This window comes from Alosa alosa, chromosome 3, assembly GCF_017589495.1.
Source record: "Alosa alosa isolate M-15738 ecotype Scorff River chromosome 3, AALO_Geno_1.1, whole genome shotgun sequence".
Classification (NCBI taxonomy): Eukaryota; Metazoa; Chordata; class Actinopteri; order Clupeiformes; family Clupeidae; genus Alosa; species Alosa alosa.
This window is the reverse complement of record NC_063191.1, coordinates 26,373,302-26,400,231: the sequence shown is the minus strand read 5'-3', so window position 1 is coordinate 26,400,231 and position 26,930 is coordinate 26,373,302. Positions and strand designations below refer to the sequence as shown.

General features: G+C 44.1%; 1 protein-coding gene across 1 annotated transcript in view; it reads right to left on the bottom strand.

Annotated features, from left to right (window-relative positions):
* Positions 1-4,103: 4,103 nt before the first annotated feature.
* adcy5 (adenylate cyclase 5) overlaps positions 4,104-26,930 on the bottom strand; it is a 100,087-nt gene continuing 77,260 nt past the window's right edge. The window contains exons 5-21 of the mRNA XM_048239719.1: positions 24,201-24,328; positions 21,251-21,409; positions 20,723-20,864; positions 19,758-19,895; positions 17,314-17,336; positions 15,889-16,033; positions 13,874-13,971; positions 13,355-13,442; positions 10,451-10,567; positions 9,796-9,960; positions 8,364-8,539; positions 7,698-7,718; positions 7,280-7,412; positions 6,060-6,323; positions 5,295-5,499; positions 4,740-4,864; positions 4,104-4,304 (exon numbers count right to left, since the gene is read on the bottom strand). Coding sequence (XP_048095676.1) covers positions 4,176-4,304; positions 4,740-4,864; positions 5,295-5,499; positions 6,060-6,323; positions 7,280-7,412; positions 7,698-7,718; positions 8,364-8,539; positions 9,796-9,960; positions 10,451-10,567; positions 13,355-13,442; positions 13,874-13,971; positions 15,889-16,033; positions 17,314-17,336; positions 19,758-19,895; positions 20,723-20,864; positions 21,251-21,409; positions 24,201-24,328 — 2,256 coding nt within the window. The 3' untranslated portion in view covers positions 4,104-4,175. The remainder of the gene's footprint in view (positions 4,305-4,739; positions 4,865-5,294; positions 5,500-6,059; positions 6,324-7,279; positions 7,413-7,697; positions 7,719-8,363; positions 8,540-9,795; positions 9,961-10,450; positions 10,568-13,354; positions 13,443-13,873; positions 13,972-15,888; positions 16,034-17,313; positions 17,337-19,757; positions 19,896-20,722; positions 20,865-21,250; positions 21,410-24,200; positions 24,329-26,930) is intronic.

Below are 26,930 nucleotides of genomic sequence, written 5' to 3'. Positions count from 1 at the left end.
TTTGGGTTATTTTAAGTTCAAGTTTGGTCAGGGTGGTGCGTATAAGTTGACAAGAGCAAACACAAAATAAAAAGATTTTTAGTAGTGACTGGCAGTAGGGACAGTCATATTGGCATGCAGGAGGTTGATGAGGGTGGGGGTGGGGGTGGGTGGGTAAGGTGTTGGTGCTCTTAAAACAAATGTGTTAACACAACTTGCGTTGTTTTTAACATCTGTGTTCAGATAGGGACAACACAATTTTTTAAAGAGTGTAGGGAAATGGTTAAAGCAGTGGATGTAGACTCCATTTGTAGACTTTGCGAATAGATCACTCCTGAGACGGATATGGAAATCTCCCACCAGCAGTGTGTTCATAGACTTCTGAAGTTCGCCTACAAAAAAGATCCAAAACGGCCATCTTTGCCCATATAAGGAGATCCGGTTGTTAATTGAAGCGAACTACCTATGGCAAATTGCATTGCAAGTTAGCTCTGGGGTAGCAAAAATCTAAGTGTGCCGCCTTCACTTACCGGAGTTCACAGTATCTACTCGAAGGCAGAGGACAAAAGCGTGTTCAGGAAAACGTCTGCATTTCAGACTTTTTCATCCCCACGAGACTTTAACAGGTGCGATTATTCAAAATCCCCATGTTATTTTCCCATATGAAAAATCGCCAGATACCGGATGTCAAAGATGGCAGCTTTTTTGTAGGCGAACTTCAGAGGTCTATTCTCTTGCATCCATGACACAGAAACCATAGAATGAGTAAGGTCACCCTTGTAGTGAAATTCATTTGCATGTATGCAGTATCCTTACATGGAAGACATCGGTGCTGGTGCCTGGAGGATGTGTAAGCAGGCCATCCCTGAGCAGTGACTGCTCAGCAGAACTGGTGCTCCTCACTAGGCATTCGCCAGCTTCACTTTCTATAGAAGTTTCTGCTGTTATTGGTGTTCATCTTTCTAGTTTCACTTGCAGCTAAGGCAGCGCTCTCCTGCCCCCTTCTGGATGCTGTGGATACTACACCTACATTTATCAATCCATGAAAGGCTACAGGGACAGCATCTCAAGTGATAAGGTTTTGAATAAAATAGTGATGGTCTATTATACAGGGACTCTTCCATAAGGTGCTTTACCCAGAGACTATGCTGCACCACCAGATATGGTGGAGCAGCGCTATCGTCACCAACTGACAATCCGTGTCGCTTTGGAAAGAAGCGTCTGCTAAATATCAGTGAAAATACATAAAGTAAATGTTTAGATGGCTCCAACAGAAGGGGTTTCCATTGAAGTGGTTTACACTGACATGTTGTGACGTGCAGACACTGTTGTGTGTTTCAGCTGGAGTTGGAGTAAATTCTTTGCTCAGCTGAAATGTGAATGGCTAAATGAAGGTGTAATCACACAGAAACATGTTTTTGATGAACCTGGGTGCAAATTGATTTTATTATTTATGTGATGACACTTCCCTTCAAAATAAGACCAGAGTAAGTTGAACATTGTAGTGGTTTATTTGAATGTAAAAAAACAGAATAGTGTTGAGCATGATAGATAGGCAAAAAGACAACCCAAAGTTTTTATATTGATTTGCGCTCACCCAATTTTCCCTCTCTTTAACCATTTGGATGGCCTTACAGGCTGTCATAGTCATTTTACTTTGAGGGGAGGGGTTGATAAATATGTAGTTTTTCTTCCACACTGAAAAAAAAAGTAAACATACGTACCACTACCTTAAATGGAATTGCATTTAAAGCACAAAAATGGGACTAGACAGAACTTGAGTAAAACAGTTCTAAATTCCAACTCCATCCAAAAAAATGGTGAGTATTTAACCAAACTGTCAGAAAGTGTTCCTGATTATATTTCGGAGTAACTTCAGTGTTTCTTGGAAGCCTTTTGCTTGATGTCCGTATACGTTTTCCCCCTAAAAGGTAGAACATTGGCCAGAGACTTGGTCCAAAAAAAGCAAGGCAATATCTATTTCAAGACTGCACTCATAAAACACGGCTCATTCTACAGTTGCTGGTTAAGCAGGAGAGAAAAAAAACAGACTATTGGAAGGAAGGTGTTGTAAGAAACCTGAAATAGCATTTTTCAATGTGACAACACCAGCGCTCGCTCGAAGTGTTTCCAGGAAACAGGTACAGTAAGAACAACTAAACAGCAGGTCATTGGTGCTTGTGGCTCTCCCACAAGTCCACTTGGTATTGATATACAGTGGCAAATGCAACCACTCACCACACCTACAAATACAAAGGCCTCATTGGAGAATAGTGTATGGACATTCATTGGGTCGTACCATCTGATTAAGTTGGGTTGGGGGTGGCTCAGGAGTTGTCAGAAGTGCAGTGCAAAGGAAATGGCTCTGAGGCTCCCAAAAGACATCTCCCATGACTTCTGCCATCACAAACTATTACAGTACACAACCTTTTCATAACATTTCATATCACTGTGTCACGTTCTGAACAGGCTAGCAAGCTAGCTTACAACCTCAAAAGGCCTTTTAAATGTTTAACACTGTTGATTTAACATTCATGCACTTACGTTTCTCAGTCATTCTGTCCTAACTCAGAGGGGGGTTACCAAAGCAACTATTCAGGAGAAGCTAATCTCGTCCTGTGTAGTAGATATAAAAAGAGTAGTATAAGGGGGTATTCGGACAAGCCTTCTCAGACTGAGAGTGGTTCTTATGCGCGACCATGTGGTTCTTCGAACTACATGGTTTCAAAGCACTAGCGCAATGTGGTTCTCTTGTGTTGCAGTGAGTGTAAAAATGTGCACGCTCGTAATTACATTTCCATCAGCTATATACATCTCAATACGCATTGGCATCCATAGATTTTTCTTTCTTGCCTGCTCTCTATCAATGTACAAAATATAGAATCTAAAATATTTGAAGGTTTGGTATTTTGAGTCAAAATACAAAAATGTCATAAATACAAAAGACCCTTACTTGGACTTTCTCTCTGTCATTGAAAGTGTCTTCAGTTTAAACGGACATTAGTGGGACTGTGTGTAAGTATCTGGGTATGGGGAGATGGGACGAACTTGTAAATACATGTGTATATTACACACACACACACACACACACACACACACACACACACACACACACACACACACACAAACACCTGTGTGTAAACACTCACACACACACACAGTCTCAGTCTGTTCATTCAAGTACCCAGACAGATAACACGGTGAGCTCTCGTTTCCTTACATCAGGCGAGCCTGGTTGCCTCCCAGGCAGAGTTGGAGAACTTCTGCAGTAAAGGGTTGGTAGCGCCACGGGTCTGGGCTGACTTGGCAGCCATGTTAGTTCACCCAGTTTTGGACACCAGCGCCACAACTGCACCGCTTGGTGTTCAAAAGCCACTGTGAAGCACACACTGGCTCAATGAAGGATTAAGATATACACAGAAAACAGCTGAGGTGTTTTGCACGTATACACAGTTCAGTGTCCTCATGCCGAGCTATTGAGCTGTGGAGAACACCTGGACCTTAACGAGAGACGTGTGTCACAATGACCACAGCCTCTCTGACCCTCTTCAGAGTGGAGAGAGAGAGAGAGAGAGAGAGAGAGAGAGAGAGAGAGAGAGAGAGAGAGAGAGAGAGAGAGAGAGAGAGAGAGAGAGAGAGAGAGAGAGAGAGAGAGAGAGAGGGAGGGAGGGAGGAGAGGGGAGGGAGGGGGAGAGAGAGAGAGAGAGAGAGAGAGAGAGAGAGAGAGAGAGAGAGAGAAAAGAAAATACCACTTCTGAGTTCGACGATCTGTTGCACTCAAGTTAAAGGAAAACAGACATTTGGACTCTGGCTTTCAAGTCTCTGGTCCAGGTTGGCGCTTCTTTGGCCTCTTTTGGTGTTGCTGCTCACCCCTGAAGAGGCCACCGTGTTGTGGAGGTCCTCCAGTCCTTTTCAAAAGGAGTCTGGCGTGGGGGTGTCAAGGCTCCACACCATTCCAACCAAGCAGAGAGCCCCCAGCAGATAAGGAGGGAGGGGGGGACTGTTTGAGAACAATACACGAAGGAGACAGAAGATTGTCAGGCCTAAGTGTCCTGTAGGTCTACTCCTGGTTCAGCTGCACACAAACATTGTCTGTCCATCTGCCCCCCCTTCCCCCTCTTCCTCTCCTCTCCACCCCCTCAGAGTAACTGGGTCCTCAGCCTCTGTCGCTGCTTAGGGGGAGGGGGTCAGGGGTGTTAACTGCTGCTGGGCCCGCCGTTCAAGAAATAAGTGGTCATTTCTCCTTTGCCCTTGACCTTCACGACTCCCCGGAACTCAAGGACGTAGTTGTAGGAGTTCAGGACCTGGTACAGGTCAGTGGTCACCTGAAGGATGAAAGAGAGAAAGAGAGAGAAGGAGAGAGAGAGAAAGAAAGAAAGAGGGAGCAGTGGGGCACCTCAGTTCTCACTTTTCAAGACAACAACTAAAGACACAGTCAGCACAGCCAGCAGCATTTCAACACAGCTGCAATTTGTTATTAGTGTGACCCTGTTCTACCCATGGGGGAGAACAATTACTCTCCAGGGAAGTGGACCATGAACCAAATGTCCGTAGGTACAATGCATGCAATATTGTGTATGTGACAGTGTTAAATACAAGTGTACTAATGTACTTGTATACAGTACTTAAATACTCAAAAGATGTAGCACACTGTAATAAACATACTTAATGTGTGGCCAATGATGTGTTGAGCACTTGATACAAATATGACTAATCTTAGCAGAGTTCAACATCCTGCTTGTTTATTTATTTGTTCTCACCTGGATCCTCTCTGGCACACCTGTGCTGTCCATCCGGCTGGCCACGTTTACCGTGTTCCCCCAGATGTCGTACTGAGGCTTCCGTGCCCCGATGACCCCTGCCACCACGGGCCCCATGTTGAGACCTGTGAAGGGAATACAGTGATACTCAGGGATCATACACACATCCACAGCATATATACACACAAGAATGTACAGTATGCACAAGCTGCTACACTGTATTCATATGCTAATGTCCCCACATACCCATAACTGAAAGTGATACTCAGGGAGTATTGGTAATAATACATTGCTATGCTATATGCTAGGTCACTGCATTCATGCCACATTTAAGTGCATGTAAATGTGAATATGTACTTGACTGCAATTAAAATAAACAAGAGGACAGTCTTCAACCAACTACAGGTGAGATGCATCCAGAAAAGTAGGCTCACAAAACAAAAGCTCTGCAATCTCGACTACAGCCCATGAATTAACTCAGAAAACCGGTCAACCAGCTAAAACAGATGAATAGCTCCATGGCAACGTTCATCCTGTGCAGCTGTGCCAGCATACCGATCTTCATCTTGAAGTTGTTGAAGGAGTGCTCGTTGATGTGCTTCATCTGCTCCATCAGGCGCATGGCGTAGTCAGCCAGGGCCCGGATGTGAGAGCGGCCGGCCTTGTCGTACGTGGAGTCGTTGAGGCCCGAGGCGGCCATGTATGTGCTGCCAATGGTCTTGATTTTCTCCAGCTGACGGAACCGGTCTTCACTGATGATCTGTGAGGACGAGGGAGAGAGAGAGAGAGAGAAAGGGGCAGAGAGAGAGATGGAGGCAGAGAGAGTGGGTTGGAGAAAGAGAGAGCAGTTTAACACAAGCATTCTAGAGTCATTAGCGGCAACTTTCATATCTTACCATAGTTCTTATCGCCAACATTAATATACATGTCTTGACTTAACCTGATGCACCATGAAATTAACCAAGACACCAACCACTCTTACCCAGTCTGACAGAAACAGTACAGTATGTGTGGGAGGAAGGAAGCCAGATAGGAGAAAAAAAGAGATGGTGCTCGGCGCTCATCACTAATAACAGAACACTGCCACCTCTCTAGAGGGTCTGGGTGTTTGCCTGTAATTGCTGCTCAGCAATATCTTCACTGATCAAAGTCATGATGACCTAATTCTCCTGGACTTCAAATTTCAAGATAGAGATAAACATCCTTCACCTGAAAGTCAGAGATAGTGAGAAAACAGATAGATGGACAGATTCTGAGGACAAACAGACTGTCTAGACAGTAGGTTCAAAAGCGCTTTTTCAAACGAGGGGACGTCCGTACCTCATCAAAGTCGGCAATTATCTCGTTGAGCAGCCTCAGGCACTCGACGCCCTCATTGTTGGCCTCGAGCTCCACGTAGAACTCGGAGAAGTTGCTGATGGAGGCGAACATGACGGCCACGCACTCGCATGACTGGTAGTAGAGCTCGTCGTTGCGCCGCTCTCGCTGCAGGAAGTGCGCCGCCACGTCCTTGGGCAGGATGTTGTGGAGGAGGCGACGGTTGTAGGCCTGCAGCTCCTCCATCTCCTCCTTTTCCTCGGTGGCCTGTGGGGATGAGTGCAGTCACAGTGTCACTGTGTTGTTCATCACACACACACAGGTAAATGGTAATCGAGAATGATTGGAATGGAAGCCAATTTGGCTCTGAGAAATGGTCATACATCCATAAAATACACATGGGAGGAGATGTGACCGCATTGAAAACCTGCCAACAGACAAGTGAGATACTGCCCACAGTTTTACATTCAGTAGATGTTCTACAGGGGATATCTGATCCTCATTATATAATCAATAAAGGTCATCGCTGGACGCGGCCGAGTATCCATTTTGTGTTGAATTCCTAACAAATGTGCTAAAGTTAATATCACATTTTAACTGATCAATAAAGGGATCTGTAAAAAGAGCTCTTCGTAGAACATGAAGGTGAATGAAAATAGACTGCTGCTGACCAGGTTTCCAAATAGAGCAATTCATCAAGCTTTGCTCTATCTGTGCAACAATATACCGTTATACTATTTCTAGACCTGAAATACAGTCGAGCACACTGAGGAGTCCTGATTGGATTAGGCGTTGGATGGTACCGCTGAGGATTTGGCTGATTCGATTGGCAGACATCCTCTTCTCCTTGGACTCGGGGCATCCCCCTTTTTCCTTACTTAGCATCAGCTACTAGCCTCCGCTAATTCCATAAACGGTAATATGGTTTTTACTTTGAGTTCCTGATTTGATTTGCCTTGAGCTCACAATTCAATTATGTGAATGCCAGGACTGGTGTTTGATAAGTACAGACTTCATTTGAGGGGTGTGCAGATTACGGAGAAGCCGTTTCAAAGGCAACTAGCCCTGGCCTTTGTGTGGCTAATCAGCCCATCACAGTGTCATAGAACACAACTAGCAGGTGTAAAGTAAGGTCATACAAATTTGGAAATAGTTGAGAGAAATTAATTAGAGAGGTCCTACATATTTCACAAACAAACAAACACACACACACACACACACACCTGCAGCTTCCACAGGAAGTCCAGTCTGGCCGTGGACTCCACCTGTTGAGCGTGGAGATAAAGGGCCAGCACAAATACTGTGATGACCACTGGAGTCACAATCTTCAGCGGCACCTTGGAGTCCATCACACAACTGCCAAAGAAACAAAACCAAAAAGTCTACAGCCTTTAAAACAACAAAAGCCAGCAATAGCCAGTTCAATTATATCAAGTACGGCACAAAGCCCTGAATATAACACTGTGCTTTGACAGCAGACTGTTATTTCTCAGCGGTAACCCATCCCAATAGAAGAGTAATAAAGTGAAAGATTTAGTCATATGCCATAGGCACCATCTTGAATTGCTGAAGGAGAACACAATGCCTTCCTCAACTTTAATTTATATTGGGGGTATATGGTAGTGTCTGATTGTGACTTACCTTGTTCCATTGATGTGCTGACTGTTGAGAGAGAAAAACAAAGAGGAAGTAACGCTTCAGAGAGGGTTGGAGATGGGAAGCAATAGCAAGTGTTTCATCACAGAGACGCACGACACAAGTAGCCAAATCTATATTCAGAAGGGACATTCGTTACGAGCGGGCTAATGCACTGCTGAAACTTGAAAACTGAAATTGAATTGAACTGAACGTTGGCTGCGTGCATCCCTTAAATAAATGAATGCGCCTCGAAGCGAAACTAGCCATCCATATCCCTCCACTCCTGCGAGAGCCAGAGGGACTGAGTGGGTCTGCGGCGGTTAGAGTCTGAGGTCAGCTGTGGCTAAGCCCACTCAGTCATTTCCATGTGCCGCTGTTCAAATAGATATTGCTTAAAAAACATGAATCAGCAAGTGTCAAGTGCACTCTTTAAAGCACTTAGTCATAAAGCCATGAAGGTCATGCTTTTTGAAAGTGTCTATGTTTGAAATGGCTTGTAAAAAAAAGCTAAACAAGTAACAAATAACCAAGTTAATAGCTGACATTTGTATATAAAAGCTGTAGAAACACAATTTGAACTTGTAATAATTGTGCCGTCAAAAATCTCTCCCGTATCTTATCAGAGCAGTTGTGTGTGGAGGTGTTGGGGGGTTTGGGGATGTGACTCACATGGCGTTGGCTATGACCAGTAGGTCCATGTTGTCAAAGAGGGTGACCTCGGGCACCTCCAGGATGAGCACGTAGAGCACCTCGATGAAGAGCATGAGGAAGAGCTTCCCAATGCTGCTCACCTGCAGGAACACGGAGCTGGCCAGCAGACTGAGCAGCACGCAAGACGAGAAGTACTGCAGAGAGAGAGAGAGAGAGAGAGAGGGATAGAGAGCGAGACAGAGTGACAGAGTCCAGCTAGTCCTGAGACTCACACATACTAATAGTACAACTAACACAACTAATAGTCAGCCTCAGGACCTTGCCACCCTTTCTCAAACAATTCGGCCTAACCAAATTATAAATGCAGAAAAACAAAATGACTTATCATATTGGACTGAAACAACAAAAAGACAAAATAAACTTCAATGTTATTTGGCCCTAAACAGAGAGTACACTGTGGCAGACTACCTATCCACAGTCACTGATACCAGACAGAGAAAAAACCTTGACCAGGTACAGACTAAGCAATCACAGTCTGGCTATTGAGAAGGGCAGACACAGGCAAACCTGGCTGCCCAGAGAAGACAGGCTGTGCACCAATTGCAACCAAGGTGCCATAGAAACAGAGCTTCACTTCTTGGCTGAATGCTGCCAATGGAAAGACATACGAAATCAATTCTTTCTTAAATTCAGAGAAATGCATCCAGACCTTCAAAACTTTAAGGAGCCAAGTCTAAGAATATTATTAGGAGAGGAGAGAGTCGCAGCAAGATATATAGATGCTTGCCATAAACAAAGGGAGTCACTTTATCAGTGAAGCACACAAAAACTCAAATACACACACACACACACACACACACAGCCGTTGCAGTAATGTATGATGCATGATGTTTTGTTTTATGTCTTTACACACTACTACGTACATGTATGCTTTGGCAATACAAATTGTATTTTTTGTCATGCCAATAAAGCTCAATTTAATTGAATTGAATTGAATTGAGAGAGAGAGAGAGAGAGAGAGATGGAGAGGGAGAGGGGAGAGAGAGAGAGAGAGAGAGAGAGAGAGAGAGAGAGAGAGAGAGAGATTGAGATTGAGATTGAGATAAAGGGAGAGAGAGAGAGATTGAGGAACAGAGAGAAAGAGAGATTGAGTGAGAGAGATGAAAGGAAAGAGAATGGGAGAGAGAGAGAGAGAGAGAGAGAGAGAGAGAGAGAGAGATTGAGATAGAGGAAATGGAGAGAGAGAGAGATTGAGGAACAGAGAGAGAGCGAGATTGAGTGAGAGAGATGAAAGGAGAGAGAATGGGAGAGATGGGGAAGGGAGGTAGCAATGGGGAGATAGAGGGAGAAAGGGGCTGGGTTCATATTTCATCAGCACTGTGAAATACTTTCAATTGTCCTATTTCAACTTCCCAAATCCCAGCCAAGCATCAGCCAGACCCCACCCTACCTCAGGGAAGTTGCAGTTGGGTGCGCCGCTGCCGCAGAAGCCCTCCAGCGTGCCCAGGGAGTAGTTGAAGGCAGAGCGGCGCACGTGGCACGCATTGACACTGCTGGGAGTCACGTTGAACTCCCGACCCAGGCACATTTTCAGGTTGGCCGTACTACAGGTGAACTGAGAGAGGGGGGTCAACGGAGAGAGAGAGAGAGAGAGAGAGAGAGAGAGAGAGGATAGAGAGAGAGACAGAATGAGATGTCAAGGAAGGTCAAAAGGTCAAGCGACACAAATCTGGCCCTTGTGTCAGGGGGGACCATTATGCAAACACATTTAGTAATATGAGGCTTGATGGAACTGGTTTGATTTTCCTCCTTGGTCAAAATTATGACAGCACTGTTATAAAGAATGCCACTGCCAACACCATCTAACATCTGTTCTTTGTGGAACATCCGGCATCCACGGAATTTAAATGAACCTCCTCTCCTCTCTACTTGGCCTCAAAAGCGTGAGATCATTGTCAATATGGTGATTACTGTGAGGATCAACACAAACATATTGTGCAGTGTGTTGTCTTTGGGGGGCCCACAAGTTGGTGATTAGTCAGCTGTCTGTTTGCATACACAACGCACAAACAAGAAAAAAAGCTGAGGGAGCTGCTGTGACTCACAACGTTGATGAAGGCAGAGAGGAACACCAGGAGGATGGTGAAGACGCCCACTAGAGTGCTGTTCAGCCGGGACTGGACGATGTGCTTGGACATCGTCTGCAGAGGCACTGGGAAGACCTGGAGATGGTGGAGAGAGGGGTGATGATGGTGCAGATAACAAACATACTGTACATAACCCATGTGAACAGATGATGCAAACATGTACACCAGTAACACAAACACATAACACAAACAAGAACATGACAAACAAACATATAAAACAGACAGACAACAAAAATAAATACTTATAATATAAAACATATACATATATACATAAAACAATACATAACACGAGACATAGGTGACAACCATAACCAAACAGGCCGATGAGAAACATATATAACCCTAATGACACAAAAGTTAACACAAGCTCTCCATGTCTGTCTTCCATGGTTTTGTGAATGACTAGTGGTCATGTAGTAGGGTGATGTAGACCAGTAATGCACAGTTAGGTCCATAAGCATTTTGATGTTTCTGTAATTTTACCTCTGTACAGCACCAGAATGGGTCTGGAGCCAAGCTGTATAGACTTTAGTTTTTTTTTTAAGGGGTTGAACAAAAATATTGCATTAACTGCTTAGGAATTACAGCCATTTTTGTATACCCTCACCCCATTTCTGAGGCTCAAAATGAAATGGACAGTTTACTGACAGTGGATCGGCCTTTTTCCTTGTTATTCCATGAAGTATTAAGCAGATAAAGGGTCTAGAGGACATTCCAACCATTTGCATTTGGTATCTGTCCATTGGAGCTCCCCATATGTGGTTCAAAGAGGTGTTGAAGTGAAGGAGGCTATAATTATGCTGAAAAAACAAACCACATCTATCAAACTGGTAGCAGGAATTTTAGGAGGTAATTTGGTAAATTATTAAGAATAAGAAATGCACTGTTAATCTCAGTAACATCAAAAGGCCTGGAAAACCATGGAAGACAACAATTCTTTCCTTGGTGAAGAAAGGCCTATTCACAACATCTAGCCAAGTCAAGGACACTCTTGAGGAGGTAAACATATCATTATCAAAGTCTACAATCAAGAGACGCTGCATGAATACAATTACAGGGGGTTTACAACAAGGTGCAAACCACTAGTATCACTCAAGAACAGCGAGGCAAAATCAGACTTAAAAAAATAATATATATATTAAGTATAAGTATGAATAAGTATATATACACTCTTTTGATCCCGTGAGGGAAATTTGGTCTCTGCATTTATCCCAATCCGTGAATTAGTGAAACACACACAGCACACAGTGTGGTGAAGCACACACTAATCCCGACGCAGTGAGCTGCCTGCATCAACAGGCGCTCGGGGAGCAATGAGGGGTTAGGTGCCTTGCTCAAGGGCACTTCAGCTGGTCGGGGTTCGAACCGGCAACCTTCCGGTTTCAGGTCCGAAGTGCTAACCAGTAGGCCACGGCTGCCCACTATATATATAATATTATATCATTCTGATATAAATTAGTCGAGGTTTATTCTGTCCAAAGAATCTTCCAGAACTGGGCAGGGTTTATTTATATATCGGGGGGAGCAGTGCCTTGCTCAAGGGCACTTCAGCCGCGGCCCACTGGTCGGGGCTCGAACCGGCAACCCTCCGGTTACAAGTCCAGAGTGCTAACCAGTGAGCCACGGCTGCCCACACAGCTGTTTGCTGCATCTATGATGACCTGAGTTTTCAACACCAGCATCAACCTATCAGTGCCTATGCGAGTACTTTAATAATTACTAGCCAGCTGGTTAGGCAAAGTCTATGCATGGTACTATACAGTCCTCTGTGAGAGAGACAAAGAGCATCAAGATGGAGATCAGTCCTTTGTCTCCATGTGATCTGAGAAAGAAGTTGAAAAATGAATGTAATAAAGGAACATATTCAAGAAAAAGGGGTTCTAAAATTCAGTGCATTGTCAGATGCAGAAAAAACAAAAAAAAAACAAACAAAAAAAGTTATCTTTTTTTTATAAATGCCATTTGGATCCACACGAGCCCTCATACCTTGTTATGAATACTTTCATGTGATGGAAACACACATGGTCATCTTCATCAAGTGAAATACCTGATCTCAACTGAAGTAGATCACTGGGTGATTTGACACGGAATGACCCAAAAGTTTTCTCTCTGGTCCACAAACACATGTCTTTATCTAAGAAGATTTCATGGGGAATGTTTCCAAAAAGTACTTTCAGACAAAAACACTACACAAAACAAAGTAAAAGTAAGAGACAATAATGGTATTCAATTTTTTCACAAAAAAGACAAAAACACTACGTAACTAATGGCACTTTTTAGCTGTCAGTGACAAGAGCTAGGGGGTTTGGAGATCCCGTTTTGACAAACACCCTCTTCTGACTAACGCTGGGGTACAGGTGAATAATACCCTGTCATTTCAGACAAAGACGTTCTCAGTTGTGTCTTTGTTCTGCGTGGTGTGAGTCATCCAGGCCCGTGGGGAGGGAGACAGTGAATGAAAGGTGTTCAATAAAGCCCACACAGATTGTCTCTCCCAGTGTGTTTACTCTGTCAAAGCATAGAGCCAGTCTCACAATGGCCAGAATTCAGATCCCATTCAACATCCATTTTACTGTCACTTCAGCAATTATCATCTCTTCTGGGGAAGTGTGTGTGTGTGTGTGTGGGGGGGGTGCACTGGGGTGCAAAGACCCCTGTAGGGATTGTTGCTGCAGGTCTTGCATAAACGAACAACTGTATATGGTTGCAGAGGTGATAATTACTATGTGCAATAATCAGATCACTCAGGTTATAATTACTATAACAGCAGCAGTTCTTTTGTGAGAGGCGGAGAAATATGTCTGTGTTGGTGTATGAGTGCAGATGCCAATGACCAGCCGCAGTATGTGCAAACTCACTCACCCCAAAACAAGAGTATATGGCCGAGATGAACATGACCACCATCAGGAGGACCAGACACGCCACGTAAAACCCAATCATCAGGCTCGAACTGGAACAGCAACAAAGACAAGTTAACAGTGTGGACAGTAATAAGTGAAAGAATGAAGAATGGTGAAAGAATAAAAAATAGTTAGATGTGTGTGTGTGGGGTGTGTGTGTGTGTGTGTGTGTGTGTGTGGGGGGTGTGTGTGTGTGTGTGTGTGTGTGTGTGTGTGTGTGTGTGTGTGTGTGGGGGTGTGTGTGTGTGTGTGTGTGTGTGTGTGTGTGTGTGTGTGTGTGTGTGTGTGTGTGTGTGTGTGTGTGTGTGTGTGTGTGTGTGTGTGTGTGTGTGTGTGTGTGTGTGGGGGTGTGTGTGTGTGTGTATCACACTGTGTGATGCTCTTGCAAGTGACAAGACGTGAAATGAACACACATCTCTGTTGACGCATGTCCTGTCCTTGCACAGACGATAGCAGCGCATTCTCCATAGCCTGTACTTACTGTGGCACGATGACGATCTGAATGAAGCAGATAAACAAGAAGACGAGGGAGGCACAGGCCACGTACGCCCCGAACCGCGAGTCCACCTGTTTGGCATACTGAAAGGCAGGAGAGAGAGAAAAGGGAATGAGTGAGACAAGGAGTCTATGAAAGATAGATGAAAAGTCAACCTTGAGAGGAAGAGATAGAAAACCACTGTTCCTGTCTGAGGTGCAGAGCCACTGGGAGACTGACACCCACATTCTCTTGATGTTGCCCAGACCAACTCAGCAGTCATGGTGCAGACAGTGTTGCAGACTCCTGATTCTGTGAGTGCATCCTAAGGTTTTACTACATTTCCCTCAGGATTAATAAAGTGTCTATCAATCTCTCCAGGTTTGTCATTCATACAGCAGTAAACTTACTTCAGTCTGAGTCACTATGAGAATGATGCACTATTTATGAATCAGATAAAGTATGACGTCTGCACATATTCTTTTACAAGTGGCCTTTGTTGTTTGTGTGTGTGTGTGTGTGTGTGTGTGTGTGTGTGTGTGTGTTTATGCACGTCACATGCATTGTTGAGTGGAACACGATGACAAATTAAACTCCTCACCAGTGGCTAATCTCCAGCGCGATAAAAACCTGGTCAGATTACAGATTACACACATTAAGGCATAAAGGCTGGCAGATGACAAATGGCTCGCTAAAAGGTTACAAAAGTAAATGGAGCCGCTCCTACGTTCTAACGGACATCAAGTGTCCAATTGGAGGCACTTTGAGCGCAGGCTTAATGGAAAAGAACAAAAAGGCGTAATTAATTCTGCCTTCAATGACCGGAGACGTTCCAAACAAAGGCCTTTTGATCTGGATCCCCTAAAAAGGGCCTGTTAGCCACCAGCCAAAAAGAAGAGGCAGGGAGAAAGGGAGGCCCCCAAAGAGAAAAGAAGAGTCATGACTCTCGCCTTTCATCTCTCTCTCTCCCTCCATTCTGTGATTCCGCTCCTCTCACCTCTGCCCCCCATGCTGGTTTTGACCTTGAGCCACTGACCAAACCCAAACAGCCTCTCTCTCTCTCTCTCTCATTTTCCATGGTGTCGTTGTAGTGAGCGTGATTGAGAAGGGTGCCGTTAGTCGCAGGAGTGATTACTAGCAGGGCTGGGCTGGCCTTGGCTGAGTGATTGCTCTCGGGGGTGGGGGAGTGGTGGGTTGGGAGGATGCACTGGGTGGAGAAGCACTCCCAAATCACCACTGACTTCTTGACTGCAGCGTTTGCCTCCATCCGACAAAAAGACAAAGAGAATTCAAGAGAATGTCTCTCAGCAGACAGGGCCCCCTTGTCTGTGAGTGTGAGTGACATTTTGGGTGTGTTCGTGAAGTGTGTCAGCGCTGCCTTGAAGACAACATTGGGGGCATAAAACACCAAGAAACATATATACACAGTCACAGCTGATCCAAAGATATGATCTCGCTCATACTGCAGAGGTTTCAAATACAGCCATTTGTTTTAACTGAGTGTCTAATGTGTGATTCGAGTTTTTGACTGTGAAGTGGCATGATTTTTTGGCTGTGTGGTTCTTATTCAGTATTCAAGTTGAGTGTCAAAACAGAAAAAGAAAAGTGGAACACTGTTTACTCAGCAGATCAACCCATTTATTAAAGTGTCAGATTTGTCTCAGACTACACCATTCATCCCATACAAAAACTGCAGGTACAGGGGGAGTCGCTGCACAGCTGTAGCATACACACTCAGTGCCCGGCCTGCAGGGACCCAGGTGTCCCCAGCACACTCCCCATCTCTCTCTCCCCAACTGTCTGCCCACTGTCTGTCCACTCTTCACTATCCAATTAAATAACAAGCCACCAAAATATATATAACTTCAAATTGCAATTACACTTAATAACAGTATTGATTAATATGTGACATTTGCACTGACCTAAATGTACATACTAACTGGCATTTCCCCCAAAACTGAAAACACAGCTAAATTGACAGTAGGTGGAGAAATGAAGATGGCATAAAGATGGCTGCCTACCTTCTTCTCCAAGTCTGGTTCTCGGAAGGTGAGGAGGAACTTCTTGACGTGCTCGGAGCGCAGACGGTCGATGCTGCGCGCGTCGATGGCCCGGCCTAGGAACTCATCCACCTCGTCCTCAGGGTTCAGGTTCTCCTGCGTGTGTCTGAAAATGAAATGTCTAGATAACACAAGACAACAAAACAGCACAACACACTGGTTTCTTTCTCTCGATCCTGTGCCAGATCGAGGTAAAAAAAAAAAAAAAAAAAACACGACGCCAGATTTGTGTGACGTCCTCAGATTACCAAAGCTACCGGCATGCACTCAGGCTACTCGGCATTCCCACCACCAGATCAGAACACGCCAAACCAAACCAAGCAAGGTGTCATGCATGTCTGATCATTCAAATGCAATCTTATCTTACAAGTAATTATCAATGGGGATCAATAAAGTATCTATCTATCTATCTATCTATCTATCTATCTATCTATCTATTGCAGAGTTAAATTAAAAAACAGAAAAACATAAAAAACTGCATCAAGGGCAAGCAACACCACAAAGTACAGTAAATCCATCTGAAGATGATGTAAGATGCATATGGGCTACGCTTTCTACTACAGCACTGAACACAGCATTACATGAAAGGTCAAGATGGTAGCACATGATGTGATTGACCTTCAGAGTGGGCTCAGTGCCACCAATAATATTGCTATCCAGTTTGGACCAAAGGATGAAAGCCATTGCTTGCATTTTGCTGCACCCACCAATGTAATCAGTGAGCTCTGTGACCTAGATTGGCATTTTAATCAAGGCCCTTAATCAAGGCTTTGCAGTTGCCTCACAACACAACACAATACTAGTCCTTTCTTACATATTGTGCTTTGGCTGTTGATTCCTGTTGCCCTTGACCCAGACGGAAGCCGACTCGGGAACAGACCTGGGCCTTACGTTGGCCAGAACCACTGCTGAGTCCAGCTGCTGTCAGACCAGACAGATGCTGAACAGGTGAAATGAGTTCAAAATGGAGACCAATGGTGCGAGAACCAGGAACCAGTGATGGTGGTGTGTGAGAAGGAGACATGTCCCCTGGGCTGAGCTGCCACCTGAGACTAATGCCATATAATATGTCCTTGGATGTTCTTGTTCCTAGAACCACGTTTACCCCTAGTGCCATGCAACACCAATTCTGCATTCCTCCGCAACGTCAAGTGAACAACAGCAGACAGGTGAGAGCTACGGTTGCTCTTCTATCACCATTCAGGAGAGATGGTGGGATGGTCTGTGATCGTGACTATGATGAGTGATGACGCACTCCTAATAAAGTGTCCAGCATTTAACCACCATGGACCAGCTACTCTCATTCCAAGAGGGTTAGGAAGAAAGGAAGAGATGAGGAGAGAAGGAGAAAGACATACATAGAGAGAGATTTGTTTTGCTACTTACTTGTCCTTGGGATCTTCAAAGCCCTAAAGAGACAAAAAAAGAGTACAAAAGGAGAAACCACTTGATCAGGATGGCAGTTGACAAGTCGACTGTCCTCCAACATTTCTCAATAACACTTCAAAACACTGGAGGTAAATGTAACAGACAGACCCTTTGCTCTAAAGAACAGAGGAGCCACAGTGCCCCCTTCTGGTGAAACAGCAGTACAACAAGGCATTAATACTGTTATTAATATGTGTAAATAACAGATTTCACTCTGATAAATGAGACACAGGACTGACAATTATCTGTCAAAATCAATAAAAAATTGAATCAGATTATCTTAATATAAAAACGTTCACTACAGAATAGGTTACATACTACAGAAAATCTGCACATAGAGGAGATGTGCTATAGTTCTGAGTCACTTCCTTCTTGAAACAGCTACCATACTGATAATACAAAGTGGTCACACTGTAAACAGAAGGCGAGGCTAACCCTCCAAGTAGTTTGCGTACTGCCAGATAAGAGCCCTGTGATAAATGGGCTCCCTGCCGGCCGAGGCACCGACGCTCCGGACACCTCGTAACTCATTTCTGCTTGGTTGAAGGCAGTACCATAGGGAAGAACGAGGGAGAGAGAGAGAGAAAGAGGGAGGGGGAGTGTGTATGTGAGAGAGAGAGAGAGAAGGGGAGAGAGAGAGAGAGAAAGAAAAATAGAGTGAGAAAGAGATGGATAAAACGTGTCCCTTCAGTGCATTTTTCTTTCTCCTTCCCTCCTCAGTAAATAGAAACTGCTCAAAGTGGCAGAAGGAATGCTGGTATTTATCCCCACAATTACAGATCACCTCAATCACATTGGGCCTACAAATTGCAGCTGTTCTGGGACAATCCTTGTCCCAGTAAATCATTTCTGCAGGGTAATGCCCCCAGTGCAGCCATTAATGACGGGGACAAAACACAAGTCAAACTGTTGCATCAAACTATTACACAAAGTCAGCTTTATTGTCAATTTCTTCACATGTTCCAGACATACAAAGAGATCGAAATTACGTTTCTCACTATCCCACGGTGAAGACAAGACATACACAGACAAGACACAGATCTCAGGTCACACCCTTCAAGACCTACATCAGTGAACAAGCCAACTCTGTGGCTCTTCCGCCCATGTCAGCCTACACGAGGATGAAAAAAATAAAAGTGGGAGCAAAAAATAAATCCAAAACAAATAAATAAATAAACTTGAAAGAGTCACATGGCGTGGCGCGGCACAGAGTGGCTGTTGTTTTTGTGGCAAAGGGAGTTTCCCTGGGGAAGCAGGTGATGCCTCCGCATGAGCAAGCACTCACACATACGCACACAGACAAACACAGACACACACACAGAGCTTCTGCTTCTCCACAGCTTCTATCAAGCCTTGCACCATGAGGAACGACTTTGGTACACGTGTACGTCCACACACAAACATGTACACAGACAGACAGACAGATAGACAGACAGACAGACAGACACACACACACTTTTCCACTCAGGACCTAATCACATGCAGGTCCCATAATGCTTTGGAAAGTGACTACACCTCTGACCCTGTCTAGTAACACATGTGGGTGGTGTCAAGCCTCTTGGGGAACACTGGAACTTTACAGAAGAAGGGTGACGACAAGAAATACTGAGGAAACCACACGGTAGCTTTTCTGTTCTTTCCTCTGCATTTCTCGAGAGAAAGGACTCCAAGGGACCAATGGACCTCATGAGTCGCTCTTCATCATGTGAGCGTTGAGAAGAGGAGGGGGGTAGTACATAAAAGCAGGGAGTTAAGGAAGGTCCCAAAGGGGTCCCGGACTGGGCCTAATTGTGGCGTCCCTTCTGCCTAATTAAAATCCCTGTGCACAGCTTCGGAGGCAATCTAACTTTTATTTAATCTGAGCAGGAATCCCCCTAGGGCCCTCAGCGTTAACAGGGAGTTAGAAGGAGAGGGAGGGAGGGAGGGAGGGAGAGAGAGAGAGAGAAAGAGAGAAAGAAAGAAAGAAGAAAGAAGGGGGAGGTGGAGAGGTGAGGGTGAACAGAAAAAAACAAGGGGAAAATCTGAAAAATGTCTAGTATAACACACGATTAAGTCCTCTTTAGACTTTGGCCCTTTCAAGGTGATGGAGTCACAGAGTCGGTGAAATAGCACTCATGCAACTTGTGGGAAGAGCAAATACACTTACTACTACCATGCCTCTACACTTCCTCACATTCATATAACTTCCACTTAGAATGAGTTTTATACATTTCATTAACTTCCATGCTGAGGCCATTTCAAGCAAATGGCTGCTGACATTTCACATTTGTCTATCTGTGTGTGTTGTGTGTGTGTTGTGCGTGGTGTGTGCGTGTTGTTTGTGTTTGTGTGTGTGTGGTGTGTGCGTGTGTGTGTGTTGCATTTTTGCTTTGCAGCTACGTGTCAATCTGCTTGTTGCTCACCATCCTCTTCATCTCCTTGGAGACCTGGTTGCTGCCCAGGTGGTTGTAGAAGGGCCGGTCGGTCCAGTGTGCTGTGTTGTGGGAGACCGAGTTGGTCCGCTGCCGGTTCATCTTGGCGATCATGGCCTTCTCTTCTTTCTATGGCACACACAAGCAGACGGACATCACACTATAGCCGTCAGAGTGACAAACGTTGCAAACCCACAACGCTGACACGCACAAAAATGTGCAAAAATATCTACACAGATGGGCCGGGTAAGGGATGCCAGCGGAATGGAAAGTGGTATTTTGATCTTTAAAGCCTCCCAAAAATGGAATGGCATGACAAGAAAATGGTTAAAAGGATTTAAAAGAAATCTCAGAGAAAATAAACTAACTTCAGAAAAGATGGAGGAGGGGGGAGGGGGGGGGTCCGTGGCCCATGGATGCCCATGCACACTGAGGCAAGGTGAAGGAAAAGCAACAGTGTCGAAATTGTAGCCCCGCATTCAAAGGAGGCCAGGTTGTTTATAAATGGATGCCAGGACAGCATGAAGTGGATTTCTGTCAGTTATTCTAAAATAAGCAGGACCGGCCACAGAGGCAGGTGCCGTTAGTGAGGCATGGAGGGAGAGAGAGAGAGAGAGAGAGAGAAAGAGAGAGAAAAAGAGAGAAAAAGAGAGAAAAAGAGAGAGAGAGAGAGAGAGAGAGAGAGAGAGAGAGATGGTTCCTGAGTGAAAAGTTCTCCCCAGAAAGGGTCACTTTTCACAGAGCAGAATGGAGTTAGTCTGAAATGAGATATTGTTAACAGGAGCAAACTGGTATTTCTTTCCATAAGACTTAATACTTTTGAGGGTAGAACATTTTTGAATGTGTGTGTGTGTGTGTGTGTGTCTTGCTACACAAGGCCTTGTGTAGCGTGTGTGTGTATATGTATGTATATATATATATATATATATATATATTTATATATATTTATATTTCACCCTTTTCTGACTGCAGCCCACTATGAGGTAGGTTTCGATGTTGTGCTTCTTCAGGTAGACATTCCTCTCTCCCCCGTATCCCGGCTCCACATCATAGTCTCCATTCAGGTAGTTCAGCGTGGCTTTGGTGATGTGGATCCGTCTGTGAGGAACATGGAGAACACACACACACACACACACACACACACACACACACACGATACACTTCATAATCTAATGGGACAGCAACAGCTGTTTTTAAACTCCTTTTTTGATCCAACACACGACTGACAATAAGTAACATCAAACTACTTTTACTTGAGAGTGTTGTATTGAAAGGTATATAATACAGAATAAAAAATTATATACAAATATGGATAAAATAAAGAAATGTTTAATTCATGCATAATACCTTCAGACATTGTCAAAAGTTATTTTTTTAAAAACATTGTTTCCCCTGTTTACACTTGTTTGACACATATTTCACATTTTTGGTGTCCCCAGTGAACCAATGCGAGCAGCTGTTTATGGCGTGGAGTGATTACCCACCCAGCTTTGCCTCCAGCCTCCATGTGATTGGCCAGCGTGACGTCGTTGGACCACACGTCAAACTGCCACTTGCGTAGGCCCAGCACCCCGCAGTGCACACGACCACTGTGGATGCCCACCCGCATGTTCACATTCACACCAGTCACCTCCCGCACCAACCTGGGCATAACACACACACACACACACACACACACACACACACACACATATATTTCAATACATATTTACATACCGTATTTTCCGGACTATAAGTCACACTTTTTTTCATAGTTTGGTTGGTCCTGCGACTCAGGTGCAACACATATATATTTATATATATGTTTTTTTTCCTCTTCATGAAACATTTTTCGACTGGTGCGACTTATACTCCGGTGCGACTTATAGTCCGAAAAATACGGTACTGTACAAGGATACACAAAAAGACACATTTTGACATGATTTATTACCATTTACATATGCCCGACACATCCATTATCATCAGTATCATTTATACATATTCTCCTGAAATGCAAACAACATTAATGAAGCCCTTCATCCAAATAGATGGTATACCTCTTCATCAACAGACAAATTCCGATCGACTGAGAGGAAACGGTATGTCGCAATAAAAAGCAGACACACACAAACACACACGCCTCTCGTTTCTCACCTCCGAGCAGTGACCCCGTGCCCTCCACCATCCCCAGTAATCTCTGCTCCTCTGACCGAGCACTTTCCAGCGGCCCGCTTGTTTGGGAGGCCCTTAGTAAAGTGGCGAGCATTCCCAGACAATGCCGCAATCCCGCAGATTTCATTATGACGCAGGCCCCATCAGCTTGGGCTTGCACAAATTGCTTGTGAGATGTCAAATTTCCTGACCAGGACACGCAGCGCATACCGAGACATTTCCTTGACCTGTCAACAGCTTAGTGGACGAGATGTGAGGTAATGAGGACCCTAAATGTGGTACCAATTTTCACTTCCACTAAAGCTCAGACACTGACCAGAGCACAGCTCTCAGCGTCAGACTTATAACCGGCCATAGCACTGTTATTTAAAAACATCAAGGTGGGGATCACATTGGCCAGGGGCAAGTGGCAAGTGGCAGCAGCAAGCATAACGCAACGCTCAGACCATAATAAGGTCTATCTCGTTCCTAGGTAACACAAATGGTTTGTCTAAACTGACAATTGAATACGTTCGCGTTGCGCTTTCAAAGTTGAACCAAGTTCAACGATCAGCTTGTTCATTCGCTACCGCCACCGTTTTGCTGCTGAACCATAGAGAATAATATGAAACCTGCAGCTTTCTGCTGGCCAGTGTGATCCCTGACGGAAATCAACTGCGCACATTACATTGCCCACCACTGGGTATTTATTTTTAGTCATTGCCGTTTCCTTGTTGCCCTTAGAAGAGTGGAATGACTAGTGTCCAAGGGCAACAAGGAAATGGCAATGACTAAAAATGCCCTAGTGTGTCGTGTGTGAGTGTTTTGGCTTTGACTCTTTACCTTTTATCTTGTATCATATGCATCTAACCAAAATGGTTTTAGGCAAAACACTGGCTGGTCTGTCTGTCTAGAGGTGCTGCGTGTTAGTGGGTGGTGCTGTGTGTGTGGTGTGTGGATGGCTGCGTGGGTGGGTGGCATTACGCCTCCAGGCTGCTGGCATTATGACCGGTGTGCTGTAATGCACGGTTATGGGGAGTGACGAGTGCTGGTGTGGTGAGATGTGAGAGTTTGGACCCGGCACAGTTCCTGTCCTTCCGGTCAGAGTGGAGGGGAGAGAGGGGTGAGGAGAGAGAGGAGAGAGAAGAGAGGGGTGAGAGGAGAGAGAGGAGAGAGAGGAGAGAGAAGAGAGAGGAGAGAGGAGAGAGGAGAGAGGAGAGAGAAGAGAGGAGAGAGGAGAGAGGAGAGAGGGGTGAGAGAAGAGAGGAGAGAGGGGTGAGAGAAGAGAGGGGAGAGGGGAGAGGAGAGAGGAGAGAGGAGAACTGCTGCTGCTGCTGCTGTTGTGAGGGCTGATGGCAGCTACCCAAGAACTCCGACAGGGTGGCCAGCAGAGCAGAACCCATTTAACTAAGCCCCTTTCAAAACAAACAAACAGACAGACAAACAAACAACTAACAACAAAAAAACAAAACAGGCAAACAAATAAACTAGCAAATAAAAACAAGTTTCAGGGAGTGCGATTACTATTTCTGAGGTCCTTAAAGGTATAAAGTCCTTTCTAATAGTAAATTGCAAAACTGATGTGTAGCAATAGGGATGGAGTCAAAGATATCAACAATCAAAACCAAATTCAAAGAATTTGATCTTTTTGGCTAGAGTACCACTAAGTTAATCATATACATGGAAAATAATATTGAAGCTGCCGAGTTTTAATACTCACTTCATTTCATTCATAATTCAAATATAAACAGAAAACCACAACCTCAACAATTCTACCTCATAAAATTGTCTTGTGTTCACTATAAACCTATAAACTCCCAAGCACAGTGTGTGTGTGTGTGTGTGTGTGTGTGTGTGTGTGTGTGCCATGAAAATTTACATGCTCCAACAGTAAATTGTCAGACTTGTTTGAAACATGACAGATTTGTCATGTTTCAAACAAGTCTCACAAGTCTCGTGTAGTGAATGATCCTGGTTGTATACTTTAAGTCCATGGCTAAGTGTCTGAGAGGGTTTAAACTGTAATATTTCATGCCATATATAATAGTTGGAAGTCCTCGGTCATTGTTTTGGACTAAACACTGCTGAAGTTAAGTGTAGGTTTTACAAGTTTACGTTTCTACTGAGTTTGTTGGATCATTCGTCACATTTATGTTTGATTATAGGCAATTCTTAACAAGGAAATGTAGATTTCATTACATAACTGCTGTGATAAAAGTCTCTTGTTGATAACTTCATGAAGGTGAGCAACACAAACTCAAGGCAAGACACAAAGGCACGACTGTTCTTGTGGTTGATACTCACGAGATGGCCTCGATCATGTCCACCCCCATCTCCACACAGCAGTGAGCATGGTCAGCACGCGCCTCCGGTAGGCCGGACACGCAGTAGTAGCAGTCGCCCAGGATCTTAATGCGCAGGCAGTGGTTCTCCTGGGGAGACAGGAGCAAGGCATCTCCATCAGCCTATTTCTGGAACAAGTCATACTTAACACAAGATAACCAGAGAAAAGAAAAAAAAAACATACTTGTATACTACTGAATGTACTCTACTCAAAGTGAATCTGCATAATACTGGTTGATCTGTACTATGCAATAAACAGGCAGCTTTGCTATAGTATCTATGCAGTATGGTTAAATACATTGCTCTACCATATCAAAGTTAAAGCCGCAGTTGGCAAATCTGACAGATTGAGGGGACTTTTTGAATTTTTTGAATGTTTACATTCTCTCATGCCCCTCTCTCACTACCACCGAGCACCCTCTCATAGAGTTTGTGCTCGTCAGTGCGCACCAAACTGTACCAGACTGATTGACAGTCAGATCTCACACAGTCCTGCTCTAATTGAACCAGAAGAACCGGGAGCTGTGGAGTTTTGCAAAACAAATAACAGGCTCTAGGTTGAGGTAGAAGTGGCTGATTTATGTTGTTCTGTTGGAGCATAGTGTCGATTTCAGTGAATATGATCAAAAAAATCTTGCCAACTGCAGCTTTAAGGATAAATGAAAAAGCACCAAACCAAAAGATCTATTTTATTTTCTGCTGCAAGCATTACTTGACATGTACTGTAATCCCTAAATGATACTTGTCTGACTCCCATAATCAAATAATGTTTCATAATTATTGTTGTTTTCAATTACAAAGTGAGTATCAACCACACAAGAGCTTCACCATACTTTTCCGTTCAGTACAGTTTAAACTGTGCCCCACCTGTTTACCTCTTATCGTTCTTGTGTTTTACCTGAAATACATCTGTGGCTGTGTGAGTGACAGCAGATTGGCATCCATGTGAAGTGTGCGAGCACGAGGACACAAAACCTCCATGTGAAGTGTGCGTGTGCACGAGGACACAAAACCTCCATGTGAAGTGTGTGTGCACGAGGACACAAAACCTCTAAGTGTAAATCCTCATTACTCCATCAGAGAGATGCTCTGATGTGTTGGATTGGTCTGCCTCTTTTCAGAAATGTCCTTCACAATATTTGTTATGAAATACCTTTTGAGCTTGGTTGTGATTCTCCGCAGTTTATTACAATGACATAATACCTGGATGGAAAAAACTGAGCCGTTACCTCCTAATTAGGAGAGTATTGAGTGGAACCAATGAGGGAAACCAGTCTAGTCGTGCTTTATACTGAGGGCCATTTTTAGTATTAGTTCGATGCCTCCATTTGAGAAGGCACTGGCCTCTCTATACCCATTGGGGAGTAATTAGACTTTATATGCCTTCAGTTCCACAAATCCGAGATTCCACAGCCTTAAAAGGAAACATGTCTGTGGCCTGACAGTGGCGTTGCTGGGTTGTGCTCTCCGTCTGTACTGACGAGTGATCTGTGGCCTCCAAACTGTGCCACTAACAGCCACATGAAATCGCAAAGAGCTTAGCTGTTCTAATATAGAAAATATAATAATAAAAAAAACCTTCACATATGAGATCCCAGGGAATATTTACCCCCCCAAAAAATCCAAAAACATGTTTTGTCGTAACCCAGTTGGCGAGGATTAGTTATGTGATGTGTTTGTGTAACAGTCACATACCATATTTCACTCTAAATCAGAGAGGCTCGTTTTGCTGTTAGCTGGCGAAGGAATTTCAAGCATGTCATGTAGCGGTCAAAGGTCGGGATTGGGAGCAAAGTGCCGAAACGGCTCTAACTAAGATGTTGTAACACCCTGTAAGACAGCTGGTTTCAGGTGTTTTATATCATTCTCAACCGTAATGTCAAAAGAACTTGTCTGCACACTTTAACCCATTCGCGCCTGATGCTGCACGATGCAACATTCTATCTCCTGCCGGTTGCTGCATAGCGCAACATTGAATCTCCCGCTGGTTGCTGCGTAGCGCAGCATGCTTTTTATTTCATGTTTCTAGGTATACAGAGGCTTAGTTATTAAATTTTGGTAGACGTTGACAATTTTTTGTATTTTTTCAGAAAACCCTCAGGAAATAAGGTTATTTAGTCTAGAATGCCATAGGATTCTATAGGCGTTTTTTAGCAGGCATTTTAGGAGTAAATGGGTTAATCCATGCTAGATTATTTAATAAAAGGCCAAGCTTTTAGCCATCCAACCATAATCAGGGCATATTAAACAAACATTTCACATCAACACCAATTCAAATGTGGTTCCAGGCAATTAAGTCAATGGATATCTTTCTCAACCACCTTCAATCCTTGAACATGTCAGCCAACTGCATTAGGAATCAACGCCAATAATTAACTAATGATATAACAATATAAATGCCTGCATATAAGGTCAGGGAAACCAGTGTGTGTTTGTAAAGTTTGGCAGAGTGAAATATTCATTAGCACAAACAAACCTAACAGTTTCCTGACAGCATACAATCTGTATCTGCATATGCAAGCACATGCTAGAAAACAAATACCGGCCAGAGTACATATTCTCAAAGAAAGAAATTGAATATGACATAAATACCCATTGCCGTACAAAATGTTTACAAAATTGACTATACTGTAAATCTATTGCTATGTTTTTAATAGAAAAACGATGAATGAAATACACCGAAAAACGAGC